Source organism: Nicotiana tomentosiformis, chromosome 4 (genome assembly GCF_000390325.3).
Source record: "Nicotiana tomentosiformis chromosome 4, ASM39032v3, whole genome shotgun sequence".
NCBI lineage: Eukaryota > Viridiplantae > Streptophyta > Magnoliopsida > Solanales > Solanaceae > Nicotiana > Nicotiana tomentosiformis.
This window is the reverse complement of record NC_090815.1, coordinates 12,761,444-12,780,529: the sequence shown is the minus strand read 5'-3', so window position 1 is coordinate 12,780,529 and position 19,086 is coordinate 12,761,444. Positions and strand designations below refer to the sequence as shown.

At 37.7% G+C, this 19,086-nt stretch overlaps 2 protein-coding genes across 4 annotated transcripts; both read left to right on the top strand.

Moving 5' to 3' along the window:
* Positions 1 to 1,393: 1,393 nt before the first annotated feature.
* On the top strand, positions 1,394 to 9,598 carry LOC104096982 (protein MAEA homolog). The gene is made up of 7 exons (XM_009603460.4): positions 1,394 to 1,842; positions 2,915 to 3,109; positions 3,633 to 3,755; positions 7,575 to 7,760; positions 8,464 to 8,597; positions 8,982 to 9,168; positions 9,240 to 9,598. Exons 1-7 carry the CDS (start codon positions 1,492 to 1,494, stop codon positions 9,339 to 9,341), a joined length of 1,278 nt encoding a protein of 425 aa, XP_009601755.1. The 5' UTR covers positions 1,394 to 1,491; the 3' UTR covers positions 9,342 to 9,598.
* A 1,960-nt stretch (positions 9,599 to 11,558) lies between these two features.
* Positions 11,559 to 17,774, top strand: LOC104096983 (uncharacterized). 3 transcript variants are annotated; one of them, XR_686453.4, is made up of 5 exons: positions 11,559 to 11,774; positions 12,574 to 12,713; positions 12,808 to 15,320; positions 15,415 to 16,894; positions 17,001 to 17,774. XR_686453.4 is itself a non-coding variant. In XM_009603461.4 (4 exons), exons 2-4 carry the CDS (start codon positions 12,690 to 12,692, stop codon positions 16,670 to 16,672), a joined length of 3,795 nt encoding a protein of 1,264 aa, XP_009601756.1. In that variant the 5' UTR covers positions 11,559 to 11,774; positions 12,574 to 12,689; the 3' UTR covers positions 16,673 to 17,774. The 3 variants fall into 3 exon arrangements, 2 of the variants coding, with proteins under 2 accessions (XP_009601756.1, XP_009601757.1); XM_009603461.4 differs by having other exon boundaries at positions 15,415 to 17,774; XM_009603462.4 differs by having other exon boundaries at positions 11,561 to 11,719; positions 15,415 to 17,774.
* The last annotated feature ends 1,312 nt before the right edge of the window (positions 17,775 to 19,086 follow it).

Here is a 19,086-nt window from a genome sequence, read left to right as displayed (position 1 = left end):
TTTAACATCATGTAGCATAGGTTCAGAATCGCAATATGGGAACAACTACACAATGGAATAATTCATTCAGACAAATGAGAAAATACCTTATGGCCATCTCTTTACATTTACCTATTTAAAAAAGAGAGCTCACGTTCTTCTCAGAAGATAGATTTTCAGATAAAGGGAACCAACATTAATATTAAAAAAATAAGCACATAGATATAAATCATCTTCCCAAAATCACCCATTTACTACTTTACCTGATTTAAACAATTTTAATTCAACAGTAGTTTCGGAAATTGAGAAATTAAGAATAGCAAATGCAGATGATCTGCAAAAAAGGTGAGAAGATTAAGGCGAAAATAGGGAAAACATAATTCATCTAATAACTATACATGCAACTCACATAAACCGAGCAGGGCGAGAGTAGAGCGGAAAATGGAGGAGTACGTTGAGAAAGCTGGAAAATAAGACAACAGTTCAAATTGAGTTCTGCAAAGACAACATCAAGCAGATCAAAGCAAAGCGAGAGACAAAATCGACAACGATCAACGCTGTACTGTGAGAAAATTTGGTTGCTTTTCACGTTTTTATCATAGCTACACGTGCTCCTCTGTGCAAATAGTTGTCCACTTGGTGCCATACAAATACCAGCTCTCCAATGCAGCGTAAGCAAGTGAAAACCATCGGAATTTACCAAAATATTCTCAGACGACCCTAAGCTCCTCTCTTATCCGCTTCTATAATAGTAGTAATGCAACTTAGAGCCCGTTTGGATAAACTGATTATAGATAGCTGATAAACTTGAAGTGCTGGTTTTTTAAATAATTATTTATGTGTTTAGATAAATGTGCTGAAACTAATAATAAGTAATTGATGTGTTTGGTAGAAAAGTGCTGATAAGCTGTTATTTTGTTAAAATGACAAAAATATCCTTAAAAACTTTACAAAAGATTATAAATTAAAAAGTTTTTTTGTAAAGAAAATGATGAACAACGAATATGGAATAAAGGGAAAGTTAGAAAATTTATTTTGGGAAAAATATTTTGTGAATTAAAAAATATTATTAAGGATAAATTAGTAAAAACTTTGGTCAAACTAAAACTGCTTATAAGCTAAAAAGCCATAAGTTGGAGTTGACCAACTTATGACTTATGGTTGATTTTAGCTTATAAACACCTTGAATATTTAACAAACGCGTAGATAAGCCAAAATGTGCTTATAAGCCAGTTTGACCAGGCTTAGCCAAACACCCTCTTAGAAATTTCAAAAAATCGACTTATAAATGGCATATATAAAAAGGAATTATACGACTTACAAGTGCAGTCTAGCAATGCAACTTACAAAACGCATTCGTGTACGCGACTTACATAAATCGCATACATGCCTGCTTAAACCGAACGTCGTCGTTTTACCAAGCAGATGTTCTATCTAATCAGGAAACGAAGCAATCCTTCCTTCTTCCACCTTCTCCTTGTAACCTCTCCGATCTAACCTTCACTTCTTCCAATGGAAATGGAAACAATTCCCAACGGCAGTTCGCCTACATCCACAACCAGCAGCACCGCCGTCACCCCAACCGCCGTCACTCCAACCTCCGGCATCTCGCCTAACGCTCCGTCGTCAAAACTGAACCAACTCTCCGAATCTCTCAAATTAGAACACCAGTTCCTTCGTGTCCCTTTCGAGCATTACAAAAAGACGATTCGATCCAATCACCGTATTGTTGAGAAGGAAGTGTCCGCTGTTATCTCTGGCGTTTCGGATGCCGCTGCCGCCACTGACTCTGTTATGTCCCGCGATGATGCCGTAAATCGACTCAATTCACTTGTTTCCAGGTTGCAGGGGCTTAAACGGAAGGTACTTAGAGTTAGAGTAACTTAATTATGATTTTTCTGTTCTACTGTATTAAGTTTGGATAAAGGAACCGAAACTTCGATCACACACAAAACAGACACACACACACACACACACTCAAATCGAAGGTACTGAGTAGCTCAATCATATTTTCTTACAGTATAAGATTGGACGAATGAAGCGAAACTTCTTCTCAAAAAACAAATAGACACACGTGTGTGTATCATATTAATATTACCGTATAAGAGTGGATATTGGATCAAGGAAGCAACTTTTCTCTGTGTATTGTGTGTGTGTATCATATTAACAGCAATAACATACCCACTATAGTCACACAAGCGGGGTCTGGGGAGGGTAGAGTGTTGTGGTAGACCCTTGGTTCAGGAAAATTTTCATATGGTTGTGTTACAATAATAGGCAGCTCCCACTAGCTGTGTGTATCATATTATATTACTGTATAAAATTGGAGATTGGATTGGGTGTGTTAGCAATTAAAAAAAAGATTGGAGATTGGATGAAGAAAGCAAAACTTTTCTCTATGTATTGTGTGTTTGTGTATATGTGTGTCTGTATCATATTATATTACTGTACAAGAGTGGATATTGGATCAAAGAAGCAAAACTTATCTCTAGGTACTTTTTTTTTTTGTGTGTGTGTGTGTGTGTGTGTGTGTGTCTGTTAGAGAGTGTGTGTGAATTTCAGTTCTTAATTGGATGTTGAGATGTATCACATATGCTCATTCAGTTTTCAGCTAGTATTCAAAAGTGATTAATCTGTTTGTAAGGTTAATAACAGTCAAATATGAAATTCTTGGTTTTGTATTGTGAGAACAATCATTTTATTGTATAAGATTGGATAAAGCAAGAGAAACATCTATATGTGTGTCTAATTTCTCTATTTTTTGCTGAATATTGGATCCTGAAATGTATCCCAATTTGCTCATTTAGTTTATCGGCTAGTCTAATATGTTTGAAAAGCTAAATTCAACTCAACACAAAGCTTTGAAAAGCTTCAGTCATCCTTTGATCAGTTGAAAATGAGGTAACATATGGTTTTATATTGTGTCAACAATCAGTTGGAAGAGGGGAGTCGAATAGAGAACCTGCAAGCGCAAAGATGCAGAGCACGGCTAGATCATCTAGAATCTGCTGATCCAGAAAATTTATCAGATTGGAATGATACCCGTTTGAAGCGGATACTGGTAGATTACATGTTGCGGATGTCATATTATGACACTGCTATGAAGCTTGCTGAAAGCAGCAACATCCAGGTGGGTTTTCTTTTAGTTCTTTTACTTTAGCATGTGGTATCATTTATTTGGTTAAATGGTCATGTTGTTCCAGTTTTTGAGTTGCATTAAGCTCCCCTTAGCTGACAGCTTTCTCTTATCTAGCATATAATTATACATAAAGTGCTTAGCTTTCAATGGTTGGCTTTTGTTTAGGAGTTACACTAGAACTATGTTTGAAACCATCAAGGGAAGAGGAAGGGTAAATAAACGAAACTTTATTGTATTACTTTTCTTAGACGGAGGATTAGTCATTTACTTTTGGAGGTTTGGTGCGATTGGAAGGAAGTGATAGATGTATAAATCCTCTTTAAATCTTTTCTGGAGGGGTATCTAATTCCTCCATTTACTTTCTTCATCTGTAAAGCAATACTTCTTATATTTGAGAACTCCACTGCGGTATTATTAAGAACCCCATTATGACATTCAATATAGACATTTAAATCAAAACCCATGCAGCAAAACGTTGAATCATTGTGATTTAGTTTGATCTTTTCTATTCCAGGATCTTGTTGACGTTGACGTCTTTCATGAAGCAAAAAAGGTCATTGATGCTCTTCAAAACAAGGAGGTGACTCCTGCTTTAGCCTGGTGTGCTGATAACAAATCCAGGCTAAAGAAATCAAAGGTACATTTATCTTTGTTTCTTTGAGCTTTTGTCTTTTAAGATTTTTATTACTGATTTAACAATTCCTTCATCCTATAACTGTATTGTAATTTGTGATAAAATTGATAATTCATTCTAGTCTTATATATATTTGTGGTGCAGAACCAGAGTATTCATCAATATAACATCATTTTCATATAACTTATTTTCTTCACTGGGCTAACCACTAATTCTGGTTTCAATGTATTGTTATTCAATCGTGTAGCTGAAATATGAAAAAGCATGAAAAGTTTCAGATCAGCCTCTTATCATGTTAACTGGGTTGAGTGGATCTACTTCTGACTACTATGATGGACATAAGACTCTGTCGGTGCATGTCACAGAATGCTAGAACTTCGATGGCTCAGATGTTTTGGGCTGCCAATGTGCAGCACGTAAAGAAAAGTTAGTGAAAGAGTGAAAACTGATGAGAAGCCTGATGTATTTTTTTTGAGAAAGGCATTTACACTGTGTGCTTGATGGTTTATTAGCGTTTGTAAAGCCTTCAATATGTCGTTTCTGCAACCAAGCTAGGGAGCGGAAATTCTGCTTGGGTCCACTTTTTTGGTTATAATTGTTCCCAGTAAGGGATATCTCAGGCCTACTTGAATGAAGAAGGATATTTCAAGCATAATATGCTTAAAGTGATGTGCCGGTTTCTAACTTATTTGCTGTGCTTTTAACGGGTTAAATCAGCTTAGGATATGTGCTAACAAGATTATGTGACGGGGGGCATATTAATTGAGATTTTTGATTTAGGTGAGTGTCATATTATTCAGCTTTCTCATTTGCAACGGGTTGCAGATATTAATTGTACCATCCTTGCTTTGCTGTTGACATTGCAATGTCCATTCCGAACCACATCTTCTGCGAGCTCATGCAAACCTTAATCTGATAGTCACCTCTTGAAGTTTCTTATGTGTCATGGATTCTAGAAGAAATGTTAGTTGCCTCATGCATGCTTTTGCTGTATGGATTAGGTTGTTCATTCAAATCCTTCCTCTGCTGAGATCATGGATGCTTTATTCTGGGTATTATTTGGAATAGTTAGGGAAGACTTTCAGAAATCTGCCAATAGGCATATAATATCATTAAATTGAGTTGCAGTGATTTATGTGGAAAAGAGGTGTAGATGGAGAGTGTTCTGTTGTCGGAAGGCTGTGATGCTGCATAGATTGCTGTCACTCAAACCAGAAAATATTAGTCTTTCTTTATAGTATGGTATATTTCTGAATCATGAAGCTAGATCATTACTGTACTGCTTCTGCAAAGATAGAAACATTGATGACTGTAGTAATGGATGCATATGTCTCAATGGGTTGATCAGGAACTACATAATCACCCGAATAGGTTCTCCTTGAATTCCCTGGAAAAGTGGGATCGTCTGATGTGTTTTCTTGAAGAAAGGCTTGAAAAAGGAGGAAAGTTTATTGGCAATTGGAAGCACAATTACGTGTTGATATATCAGTATTTCCTCATTGCCCTCTTGATTAACATAAAAAAGGGTAGCCTGGTGCAGAAAGCTCCTTTTATAACATACTGATTAGAAATTCTTTAGCATGACCTTGCAAAACATGTAAACTGGTGTTATATGTTTTTTACCTTGTCAAAGGAAAAAAAGTTCAGTGCACTGATATTCTTCATAAATAAACTAGTGCTTAGAATTTGTAATTTCAACCCTTCTTCCCCATGTTGATTGACAAAGATCTAAGCGACCACGAGAATATTATTCTTCATCTTTCTGAAGTATCATCAATAGCTTTTCAACTTTGAATTGAGCTTGCAAAAGGTCATAGACAGCCAGCTGATTGGGTGATTGATTTTATTCTTCACATACTAGATCTTTTACTCAAGGGACTGGATGTAGGAAACTCAATGTGCTGTTCATTGACCATCTAAATGGATTTTAAATTCTGTTACTTAATGAAATGTATCCGTGCTGTGGCTTGAAGCTTGAAGCAACACCAACCTGAACAGCCAACCCTTGGCATGAAGCTCTGTATTTACTGAAGGGGAAGAAAAACCAGAGTGTGTGTGTGTGTGTGTATATATGTAGAGTGAGAGAGAGAGAGAGAGAGAGGAATTGATGGAAGTTTTTTAATGCGATCTGGGGCAGGCAACTCTCTGTTGATATGCTATAATCAGATGGGTCTCTTTGACCTGGTATATCTTGTGGAGATTAGATGTACAAGAGTGGTGTAACAGCAGTCCCAACTCCCAAGGTGCCACTGGTTCCAGTTTCCCTTTTGATCATTGCATATGATGTGAAACATGGCATGCTAAGCATACATTAGCATGCACACGACCCACGAGTAGAATTGGGTATTTATTCTTGGATATTCTGAAGTCAGTCAGAGGTAATCTTGTCCAATATGTAGGGTATGATCGCTTTCAGATTTAAGTTAATTTGGTAAGTATGCGATGAGGACTCTGCATCTGCTCTCTAACTGTAGCATAGCTCATCAGATTGTGATGAGATCCACAAAGGAAAGAAAATGGGTTTGGGGTGATATCAATATCTCTATGCATTACCTCGTTTACACAGTTCTGGACTAAAACTGAGGGATGGATTGCTGCTTGCACTATTTAAACATTATGGTTCGTTATTTTGTTAACGTCTCGAGTTTAAAGCAGCATTCCAGTGGGCAGTACACTTATCTTCTCTTATCAATAGAACCGTTTTGTACATGTTATGAGCTACTTCATGCTTCAGGAGATCAAATCTTAAAAAAGAGTATCTGACATGGATGATCCATATTATTTGCATTTATTGTTGCTACTATGCTATACCTTTTGATTTGAAATGTTCACTATTGTAGTAGCCATAGCAGAGTTGTAAATACCCATTATAGTTATAATACCAATAGCCATTGGATAGTAGGGCAAAGCGTGACTGCAGTTGGTGAATCCTGTCTTTGTCTTAATTGACTGGTTGAATAATACGGAGCCCGTATTATTTTCCCGCCTGTCATTCAATGATTATAGGATGTACTGGTTTAAATACTTGGGATTCATTTTATTGAGGTGTAACTGGATAGCTGTTTGACTATGGCTACATTATCCTGGATATAGAGGTGGATGAGCTGTGAGCTTGAAATGCTGAAAGTCAGCCCCTTTTTATTGGATGAAGTTGCTTCAGAGAACCATGTTCATGCAATGTCTTATGTCTGAACTCTGGATACTTTGAAATGAAAAGTCAGATGTATCCTCAAAGTTTGCTCTTCCTTTTGTACCAAGTTTCATTAAAGTTTTGCACGTCAGAAGGATAAATCATCGTGAAACTTTTCCAAAAAAGGGATAAGTGGTCGTGAAAGTGACCTTTCTAATTGACTAGGTCCTATGAATCACTAAATTGCGCACTGTTAGTGGATAGTGATTGGATGGCTACTGCAGAATGTTGTCACAAATAATATATCACTGAGCAAAAACTAAGTATCTGCGTGTATAACTACTCCCCTTGTGCCAATTTATTCTACATGTTTTGCTTTATTGATGATCAATTTGACCAATTTTTGAAGCTAAACGAACTATTATTAAAATTTAGATACTAAAGCTTTACAGAAGGATAAATAAATTGCAATTTATTCTCGTATCAAAATGGTGAAAGAATACGTTTTACTTGGTTTTAATCTTTTGAAGCGGAACACGTCAGACATTTTGAGACAGGGCGTACTTATTTTCAACCCCAATTTGTAGTTATATCTTTGGGTCAGTGCTTTCTTAGGATTTGGTAGAAGTAGTGCTACAATTTGGAACATTGTGCTGCAAATACAATATGCTGATTGCTTCTCTTATTGACAGAGCAAATTTGAGTTCCAGCTGAGACTGCAAGAGTTCATAGAGTTGGTAAGAGCTGAAAACATGATGCGGGCCATTACATATGCTCGGAAATATCTTGCACCTTGGGGTTCTACCCATATGAAAGAGTTGCAGCGGGTCTTGGCGACACTTGCTTTCAAGAGTAATACGGAATGTGCAACATACAAGGTTATGGTCTATCGTGCTAGCTTTCTGCATATTTGAAATCAAGTGTTTATTTGCACTTTTATGTCGAAACGTTTATGAGAGTTTAAAATACTTCAGTCACTTCTTCAATTTGGTGTGACTCTTTCACCTTCAATGCTTTCAAGCATTATTGTAAAATAGTTCAACTTTCTGACTCATTACTGGACGGAGTATAAGTTTGTGCTCTATATGTTATACATTTAAGTATGTATATGACTTGGTCCATGTATGCTTTTGCGTGTATTCAAAAAACACAAAAGTAAGTAGTTCAGTCGGAAAACATTGAAAGGAAAACAAGAGGAAAATGAACATGAAGAGTAATGTGTACTATTTTTGTTATTGTGTTATTCAAGTGTTTTAGTGATGGCAATGCAATACTTTGGCATTGATTTACCTATAAAAAGAAAAAATGTATTTAGGCATCAATTTTGGAACTCTCAGTTATCATGTATGGAAATTCTTCTTGATTCAAGGGTGATTTTTTACCTGCCTTTATCTTGATTTGATTGTATCTTGTTGATGTCAGTTTGATTTCGCTTTCCCTCCTTGGTCTTGTGTTTCTTCACGGCTTTGTGAGATGGATGTCTGCGGTATATGAAGAATCAAGTTTGAGTAGAATAAAAGCAGTAAAAGCTGATTTTCCATCTATGTAGAATTATTTGACAATTGTCAGTTTCTGTTACAGGCTTTATTTGAACCAAAGCAGTGGGATTACTTAATTGATCAATTCAAACAGGAGTTCTGCAAGTTATATGGCATGACTCTCGAGCCTTTGCTGAATATATATCTCCAAGCAGGGTTGTCTGCATTGAAAACTCCGTATCCACAACAAACAATTGGTTGCTAGGAAATTTTTTGCTTACAAATGATCACTACACAGACTGGTATTTTACTATTAAGAATCAAATTAATATAAATCAATTACATAGTGACAGAATAATCTGGCCGGTCTTCTTTATATGCTTTTACATGGGGGAACTAGGAATAATCTCAGCTGGTAATGATTTTCAGATTTACTAACTACTGATATTTTCTTTTAGTAATTGAGATTCTGTGCGCTTCTTTTCATTACTTTGCACTACTTCAAGCTCCCTCTCCCCCCATGGCCAAAGTTCCATGTGGTCATTGGGAAAAGAAAAAGAGGAACCAAAGGAAAATTATAAATTTATCTGCTCCATGACTTCTCCTTGACCAAATCTATAGATTCTGTTACGAAGATGATTGCACAAAGGAGGATCCTTTATCACAGGAGAGCTTTCGTAAATTAGCGACGCCACTACCATATTCAAAGCAGCATCACTCGAAGCTAGTTTGCTACATAACCAAAGAGCTGATGGATACTGAAAATCCACCCCTTGTCTTGCCTAATGGCTATGTCTATAGCACCAAGGTTTGTGTGTAGTTGCTTACGTGTTTGTGCTTCCTTCAGTGACAATGTGACTTACATCTATGTGATGGCAGGCACTTGAAGAGATGGCCAAGAGGAATGATGGCAGAATCACGTGTCCCAGGACAGGCTTCACCTGCAACTACACACAGCTGATTAAGGCTTACATTTCATGAGTTTCTGTTTTTCATGGGACTGTCAATCACCAAGATCGTAGGTAGGGATCAACTCCCAAGCAAGAAACTTGCTCTGGGAGCTTTCCGGTGCCCATGAATTCATGTTTAGGGGACTGCTGTATATATGGAAATCACCAAGTTCTTAATCCTTGTGTGAGCAAAAAAATTTATGAGGATGTTAAAACTTTAAGGTTTGACTTGTACATCATATCAGTTAGTTGCACGTATTTTACATGAGAGCATGCTCTCCAGGAAAATTGGTCTCTGAGAAGTATCCCTATAGTAGTACAGTATGCTATTAACTCCCCCTCGCCCCGCTCCCTTGCCTTGCTCAGTTTCAATTAGTAGGACATCTCAAGTGTATTTGCATATATTGAGCAGGAAAGTACCTGTTCACGCTTGCTCAGTGGCATACCCCTGGCACCTAACGGTGTGGTCTATCAGTCAATAAAGTATGTGAAAACTATAAAAGGTCTTAGTTCAAGTTTCCATATGGTATTCCCTTTCCATCCGCCTAGCTTTGATGAACACAGCTACGATGAAAAGTAGCACGTCGCTAAAACAGTCAACGTGTGCACAAGTTAGTTTGAACATTGCTCTTTTTTTTTTTTGGAAAATTTACGGGAAACATGTAGTCGCTACCCTTCGGGTGCGCACTGAAAAATCTGTTCACTGTGCAATAGTTTGCAAATCACACATGAGATGTAAATCGCATTAGGCAAGTTCGGTGTAACGAGCATTGACTAAAGAGTTTGTTGATGAGGGGAATCGATACTTCTGCATTATGCCTTTTAAAACACTAATGACTAATTAATGAGTTGTTTTAGAGGTCATCCACTGATAATCATTTGCTCTTTGGAACAGCTGGATGGAACTAGGCCTTAAATTGAGGCGTCCCTTTCCAAAACAAGAAATGAGAAAGGGCTAAATTAGCAATAACGCAATAAATGTGGAGACCCTGTCACGATCGCACCAAACAAAATAAGAGCTGAATAATCCCACCAGCGAGAAAAAGGACAAAGAAAAGTATACGCCCACTAGAAAGGTTGAACAATTCAACTCAAAGTTCAATTACTTAGCTGTTTCCAGTAGATTGAGTCCACCAGAAATTGTAGACCTCTAAAAAATCTCCCATGTTTTGATCTTATCTTCTTATGTGTCTTTTATATTTTAGAACAAAATACAAAATTGATCCGACGAAACTAATTGTATTCGCTAGTCGAAAAATATATAAATACGTATATATATATATATATATATATATATATATATATATATATATATATATATAAAGTATATATATCTAGTTGGCTATTAATTTTTGGAGTGGCTAAAAATATATAATTCTCTATATTTTATGTTGGTAAAGAGGTGAGATATGTTAGAGGAAAAAACTAACTAATTAACTTATGATATGTGTACATTTTTCAGACGAATATTTTAACTTTAGTCATGATTACATTATAAGTTCAAAAACTATTTACACGTATCTGATACATACATTAAACCAATAAATATATGATACACTTTTTATTTAAATTTGACTACTTAACTATAGATTTTACTATTTATTTTAACATATTTATTACTTAACTATGATAATATAGTTTGATACATAAACATAATCCAGATAAGTATTTTTTTATATTTATAAATTCACTCAAAAGTTAATGGTTTATGATAAAGTTGGGAGCAATCTTACTTCCAGATTCTCTACATATGCATATATGTTCACACTATAAATTATTTAGGGATCGTTTCCTTGGGAAATAAGTTATTCCATGATTAATTATACTGAAAATAGTTATCTCACCCTCCCATAGGAATAAAAAAATATTATAATTTTGGGATAATTAATTTAGGAATTAGTTATACCATGATTTTATACGAACTTAATATGAGATAAACTCATCTTAAATTTAGTCCCAAAATTAATTATTCCTTATCTCTAGTACCCAACAAGCCCTTACACTTAATGGTTGATGATAAAGTTTGAAGCAATCTTTATTCCAGATTCTGATGTAATTTGCAAGCAAATGTAAAGTCTATGGAGCAAACATGGGATGCCACCTACACTACAACTTCTTCAATTATTGTATTAAGGAAAAGCAAGTCAAAAGTGACATTAATAAAAAATCAGGGAAACGAAAATGATAGATAGAGAGAAAATAAAGGGCCTTTAAATAAAGGAAGTTATTGCAATTATTGAAAAGTCCACAAAACCCTAACCAACAACAACACCAATTCCAATTCCAATCTATCTATCAAATAGTACGAAAAAACTCACCACCAAAAGTCTTTCTCCCCTTTTCCCCTCTATTTTTCACTCTTTTTTCCTCCTTCATTATACTCTCTTTTGCTGTCTAACATCAGCGAAGGTTCTCGTTTTTATCTTTGTGCTTTAATTTGGGCGTATGATTGAATTTTTGACAGGTGAAAATTTGTTTTTGATGCTTGAATTTTTCGGGTTTTATGGATTGTTTCCCTGAAATTTGGATCTGATGAGTGATGAATATGCTTTTTCTTTGGTTATATATGGGAGGTTTTTGGGATTAGATTTTGACTATTTTACTGTTATGAATCAAATAAATGTTGGTGTTTTGTGTTGTATTTTAGAGATTGATTTGTTTCCTTTATGATCAGATTATCCGATTCAGATAGAACTAGGTCTTGAAAAAATTTAGAGCTAGAAAATCTTCGTAATTTTATCCCATGGCACCAAAGGATAGAGAGGGTATTTCTGGGATTTTATATTTTTGTGTCTGGCTAAGTTGTAACTAGATTGGAATTTGTGGGTGATATTCGGATTTTTGGATTTTTGGTGATTTCTTCCCATCTGCCTGAGCTTAAGTTTTGGTGGTCAGAGTTGACTGGTACTTGTGCTTGCGGAAGGCAATAGGTATTGGTGGAATAGTCGAGATGTGCTTAAGCTGGCCCGTACACCGCCATCCTAAAAAAATATTGAGGGTTTTGATGGTCAAAACCTGCTAGTTGTTAATAGATGGAGTAACTATTTGTTACATTATTTTGGTCATTCCTGTTTACTTCTTAGTGTTTATGAGGTTCAGATGCTTACTTTTTTCCCTTCGTCATCTGGATTTGCACTTGATATCACCAATGTCTTGCCTTTTTCTTTTGTGTATATAATGTGATATGTGTGTGTATGTTTGATGATTCTGACTGTTTGTTTCTCTTCCTTTGTATTATAATATTTTGGCATATCTGGTTGCAGGGTGCTATTAGAGGGCTGTGATCTAGTGTTTCAGATGTGTTCTACGACTTGATTGTAACATTTGTACTTGAGTGAGATTTTCTGGAGATAAATAAGCTTTAGCTGATTTTGGAACCATGCCAGTTTCAGGGAACGAAGAGGTCTCGATCTGATTTATGATTTGCTGCTGAATTGGTCTAACTGTGTAATACTTGCTTGGTTTTAATATCGTTCTATTTCGTCATGTATTTGCAGCCTGGGGTTCTTGCCCGGCAGCCCAGTAACTCGTCATCAGGTATCCCTATTAAGAAGAGGTGGTACTCTATGGTCCAGTCTCCTTCACCTACTCGTGCTGAGCCATCTTCTTTGTCTAACGAAAGTGAATCCAAGACCAAAGATTCTTGCCTGGTCCAGGTCTCGACCTTGAGTTCTTGTGATAGTGCAAGTAAATCTGATACTATCAAGAATACTCTTCTAGAGGTAAAAAAGGAAAATCCTTCTGGTGCAAATGTTGACTCTCCGCCTACTTTGCAACCATTTTTAACCATATCTCGGGAAACAAACCCTGATACTAGCTCTGGTCCTTCGGGAAATGTAGATAATCAAGTGAAACCAGCTTCTGCCAAAAAATTAGCTAGCCAGATAGTGAATGTCAAGAAGGAAGTTGTTGCCAAACAAGGGGAAAGCCAATGTAAACTTGAACTTCCTGCTTATTCTGGACATGTTGAACTGTCATTAGGCCCAAAGGAACCACATGTTTCTTCTTTGGTTGATCCAACTAGGGAGCGGAGTTGCCTGATGAGTGGAACTGTAAATCCTTCATTGCTTTCTCTGTCTTTGAATAAAGGGAAGGACATTTCCCAGGACAAAAGTTGCAAGAATGGATTGAGTAACAATGATTCTGATGATACTGCACACACTAATAGATCTAACTGGGATCTGAATACTCCCATGGACTCATGGGAGGGTTCTGGTGACGATGTTCCTGTTCAAGATGCTAGTCATATTGATCTGTTACATAAGACTTCTAGTTCACTAGACAGAAAGCCTTCTATTAGTTCTACTTCTGTTGTTGGTGCTAATGTTGATAAAGGGAAACAAGTTGTTGGAGCTAGTGAGCAGGAATTTAATTTTCCCATCTCATCAATACAGCCTAGCCTACCATACAAGTCTGCCGATGTGCTTCCTCTTAGTCTTGGTAGTACTTTACGAGGGTTTGACTCCCCAATACTGCAGTCATTGGCTAAAGTGGACTCTAGCAGGGTTAGTCCGAACTCGAGTTTGCTGAAAAATCTGGCATTGAATAGTAACATGAATTCCCCCACTCGCAAAACTGTTAAGTCTGAACCTGTTGAGGAAGCCTTGGTACAAGCCAATGCTGGAACTGCATGTCGTCCAGCTGGAACATTGGATGTTAATGTAGTAAAACCTGAAGTTGTGAGGCAGAATCTGCAACCTACTGAGGTGTCGACTAAGGGTCCTCAGAAATTACTTGAGCAAAAACCAGTGAAATTCGAAGCACTCCAGGAGGTTAGTCAGGAAATATCCATGACGTCAGATGTGATTGCACACCAATCAGTTGGAAGGGTTTTACAGCTTCAGGAGAGTTCTTCTTCATCTTCGTCTACACTGCCAATGCCTTTGACCCCTCAAAAGGGATGCACTTCTAGATTGTCTACCTGTTCAGATTTGTCTGTGATGAGTGGGGACTTGTCTACTCAATCTGAGTACTCTGTTCATACTGAGGAAGCTAATAGAAATAAAAATGCTCTAGATCAGGCAAATGCTGATATTGCTGCTAAACATGCAAACTTTGACCTCAAAGAATCAAATGTGTCCAGTGGTAAAGTGGAGCCATCTGTGTTGGAGGGCATCAATGTCGAAGATACACGAGAGCCACATCAGTTGGTTGCAAGTGGTGTGGGATCGGCAAATGATGAGGAAAAGATAAGTATATCAGCTGGTACAGAAGAAGAATGTTATGGTTCTGATTACGAATCTGATGGCAATCATGCTTTTGCGGGACATGTTGATGCTGAGAGTGTGGGGTGTGGCAGAGAGGATGAGGAATATGAAGAAGGTGAGGTCCGAGAGCCAATGATGCAGTCAATTGCAGAAGACCCAATTGCTGAGGGGATGGATTCGGAAAAAAATAGCAAAAATGCTCACTCTGCTGGCTCTTCTGGGGTTGAGGAATCTCACTGCTTCAATTATGATGAAAAAGATAACATGTTGCCAGTTCATACTGAGACTAATGATGACTTTGTGAAAGGTTGTGATGAGAAAGCTGACAAAATTGATCATAAAGACGGTAATTTGCAGAGTCCATTATTGGATAAAGAGGAAACAACAGGAGCTGATGAGCAGAGGCCTATTGGTGCTATTCAACAAGGACCAGTTGATCAATCAGGAATAGCAGATCTGCAGGAGGGATGTGAAAAGGATGTCTTATGTGACGAAGTGCCTGCTGGAAGCAGTGGGTCTGGCAGAAATGTTGGCGAGACTAATAACGAGAATATTGGAGGATCTGATATGGCACCAACAGTTGATTCATCTTTGCAGAATGCTGAAACATCTATTAATGCTAACTCTAATAAAGATTTGTCAAATGTTGGAAGCAAGAGCCGGATTATCAATTTACCTCGTGCATCTAATGTGACATCTCCTAGTAATGTCAGAACTATTACAGGTAGGTCACTGCCTTCAAGAAGTGGAAGAGAAAGGTATTCTGATATAGAGGAGGAGAAATTCCATCTACGAAAGAATAGGTGATTTTTTCTTTTCATTGCTGTTTGATTTGTAATTTTTTCTTTTGTATCTGAATGCTGCTCAACTATGACTTTTTCTTCCTGCATTTTCCAGAGATGAAACTTATGCTGATGGTCCTAAATTTGTCCGGCATAGGAATGAGGACCGGTCATTTTGCAGCTCACGGGGGAACTTCATGCGTGGAAGAGGGAGGGGTTCGGGCCGGTTTGATAGTTCGCGTAGTGATTGGGATTCTGGACGTGATTTTGAAAGCTATGGAGGTGGTACTGATTATCGTTTTAGACGTAAACGTACTGCTGCTGTTGGGGAATCTGAAATTGAGCGTAATGACTATGATAGACTCGATGGTGCTGCTTTTGTTAGTAATAGGAGGAGGAAGCCATTAAATGATTCCTTCTCTTCATTTCGGCATCCACCTGCACGGCGGCTGTCCCCCAATGGAAGAGAAGATGCTGCCATGATGGGTATTCAAATGCTTCGTAGAGCTCCTAGGAATACCAGCCCAAGTAGATGCACTGGTGAAGATGGCTCTGATGGACCAGATGGTCATTTCATTCGGGGTAATACAAAGTTTACCACGATGCAGAGAAGAGGTTTCCCTCGAATGCGGTCTAAATCTCCTGCTAGATCCCGTACACGTCCCCCTGGCCCTTGGTCATCTCCTCGGAGGAGACCGGCCGAAGGATTCAATGGTCTTCCAGATTCATCTCAGCACAGGTCTCCAGCTATGTACAGGGAAGATAGGATGAGGTCTTCCCCACGAACTTCTTTTACCGATGAGATGGTTCCTCGAAGGCGTGACTCTCCATCGTATACTGCTCGGCGTCTGAATGATATGAGGGATGTGGACGCTGGACAGGAGCATGGGCATCCAAGGTCTCTTTCTATCAGAAGAAGTCCACCTGATCGGGTATTTACTAGAAACAATAGGAGACTTGAGATGTTAGATCGTCGGGAGAGGGCTGATGGTGATGACTACTTTGATGGGCCGATACACACTGGCAGGTTTCCTGAGCTTCGTAGTGGTGGAAGTACTGATGAGAGAAGGAAGTATGGTGAGAGGCGAGGAGGACCTGCTCGTTCTTTTCGTCCTTATAACAGCGAAAATGACACTTTCCGTTTCAACCAAGATGGTGGCCCTAGGCCTTTTAGGTTCTATCCAGTAGCAGATGAAGAATTTGTTGAAAGAAATAACACTAGGGAAAGAGAATTTGATGCAAATATCAAGGATCGACCTTTACCTAGACGAATGAGAAATGTCGAGGAGCAAGAAGGTAATTTTAGACAGAGTGGGCAAGTTTGGCATGAAGAGGGATTTGATGTCTCTAGATTGAAAAGAAGAAGGTTTTGATTTTATGGCTCACTGAACCTGGAATATCAGCAGCTGTGCGGTGGGAAACACTGTTTCTGCATCGCTCAGATCCTGTAAAAGAATTCTTGGTCCTTACAGGTACAGGTAATTTGCTGCGTGTAATGAGGAACAGAGATCGACTTTTGATTGCATCTGGACGAATGAGAAATGTTGGAAGTATAAGAAGGTGGCTCTAGATACAGTGGAGTCTTGCCTGAAGAGGTGTTAATATCTCCTTTTTGAAAAGAAGCAGACTTTCACTTAATATCTCAATGAACATCTCATCTTTTTTTGGAAGTATGCATTTATGCATTTTTTTTTGCTCCAGGAAAAGAAATCTTGTTGCTAGTAAAGCCGTCCAAGGAACGTGCTTTTTACCTTTGCTGCCTGCAATTTGTTCTTTTGGAGGAGAAAACTACTTGTTTAAGATGCTCTAGTCTGCGCTGACCTGAAAACTAGTTTATGGTGCTACTACTATGCCAGCTTGAACACTACTAGTTTATGGTGCTACGCTTGGCCTGAACACAACTAGTTTAAGGTGCTAGTATGCTGGCTACTACTACTAGTTTAAGTTGCTAATGTGCTGGCTTTGTAAAGCTTCTGGGGTAAATGACACTTGAGTTTTGTGGGTTTACAAGTGTTTAACCAGCACTGGATTCTCTGATTTCCAAGGTGAATTATGCAGATTAAGTATTGACATATCAATAACACCATCTATGAGACCAAATATCATTGAGATGGATGTGCATCCTACATTTAGATTTCTTGAGATGTCGTCCCTGTCCTCTTTTTAACTTCTTTTTGGTTTAACTATTCGTATCTGAAGCCACCGGCTCAATTAATCCTGATTTGCGCGTGGTTTACAAGTTAGAGAAACTGATTGATGATGGAAAATTGTCCAAGGTGAATTATGCAGGTTTAAGGCATATGGTATAACAATAGCACCATCTATGAGACCAAATATCATTGATATGGATGTGCTTCCTACAGCTTTTTCATCTCCTGAGACGTCATCCATTTCCCTCTTTTAACCTTTTTTGGTTTTACTATTTGGCATTTGAAGCCATTGGCTCAACTAATACGGATTTGCTCTGTCGACTCATTGAAGGGGTAAATTACTATTCATCAAATAGTTTTTCATTCTCGGGTTCGAATATGGGACCTTTATTATTCCACATGTGAGGGTCGAGGGATCCCAATTGATGAATCCATTTCAAATAACTAGCGAGGATTCGTAAACAAATAGCTAAATTTGCTCTTGGAAAATTAAAAAGTTTGCAGAAAATTGAAATAGAGAAATGTAAACAGAGTTTGAGATGGACCTTTTCTGGCTAGTTACGAAACCAATTAAGAAAATCTATATGACGGTATATAATTATAGAAAGATATGTTTGACTACTATCTACTTTGGTATATAACTGGACGAGGGAAATTCCTAAGTTAATCAACTTAACATTTCAGCCTGAACCTGGAATATCAGCCCTTTCTCTTTTTGATCCCATTTCCTATACATTGGTAATTTGTTTGAACACAAGAGGATCGCTCTTAACTGGATTATGAACTTCAGGTTCCTGTCTCCTGTTATACATAGGGCTAGTTTTTTTTGTTTTCGTGCACTTTCTTTATTAGTTTTTGGTTACCCGTTACCTATAAGATAAAAAACCTTCTTTCTAGTTTGGTTCTTGCTACACGTTAATTTAGAAATAAAATTGGAAATCATTCACTTGTATCCGATGTTTTAAAAGGCGTTTTTGGGGCGAGTCCCAGGGCGAGGCGTACAAAAAATGCTCCGGGGCGATGACGTGGGGCGAAACTCCCAAGAGGCGTACGCACAGTAATTCGGGGCGTACCCCGAATACCCGGGCGTTCGGGGCGTACACCCGGGTGTTAGGCGCGTATGCCCGGGTGTTTGAGGCGCGTTTTTTTAGTGATGAGTAAGCCATAGAGACTTTTTCAAATTAAAACAAAATTTGTTGAATAAATCCTTCATATAATACCTAAATTCTCAAAAGTCAGTTTGGTAATTACTCAAAAGGTTTAAAAAGGAACTCAAAAGTATTAAATTTAAAAGTCAAGATCTTTTTTATTGACTGAAGCCCTAATTCATGGTCTTTCCCAATTCTTTATCTTGTCTGCTAGTCTGCTAATATCTCCCAAAAGCAACGAATATTTAATTTTTTTTACAAATACAAAGAGAACTCCATTAGGCTTCATAGCAGCAAGTTCAAAGTTCAAATTGCAGGTTAATTATCCTTTTTGTTCCTCCATGTAGAAAACTTTATTCTTTTAAACTCAAGTTACTTGTGCTTGTAAATAGCATATAATAGATTGTTTTGACTAGTTTTTTGTGGGGATGGAGCACATACATACATACATAGATACATACACACACACCCATCCACGCACACACACAC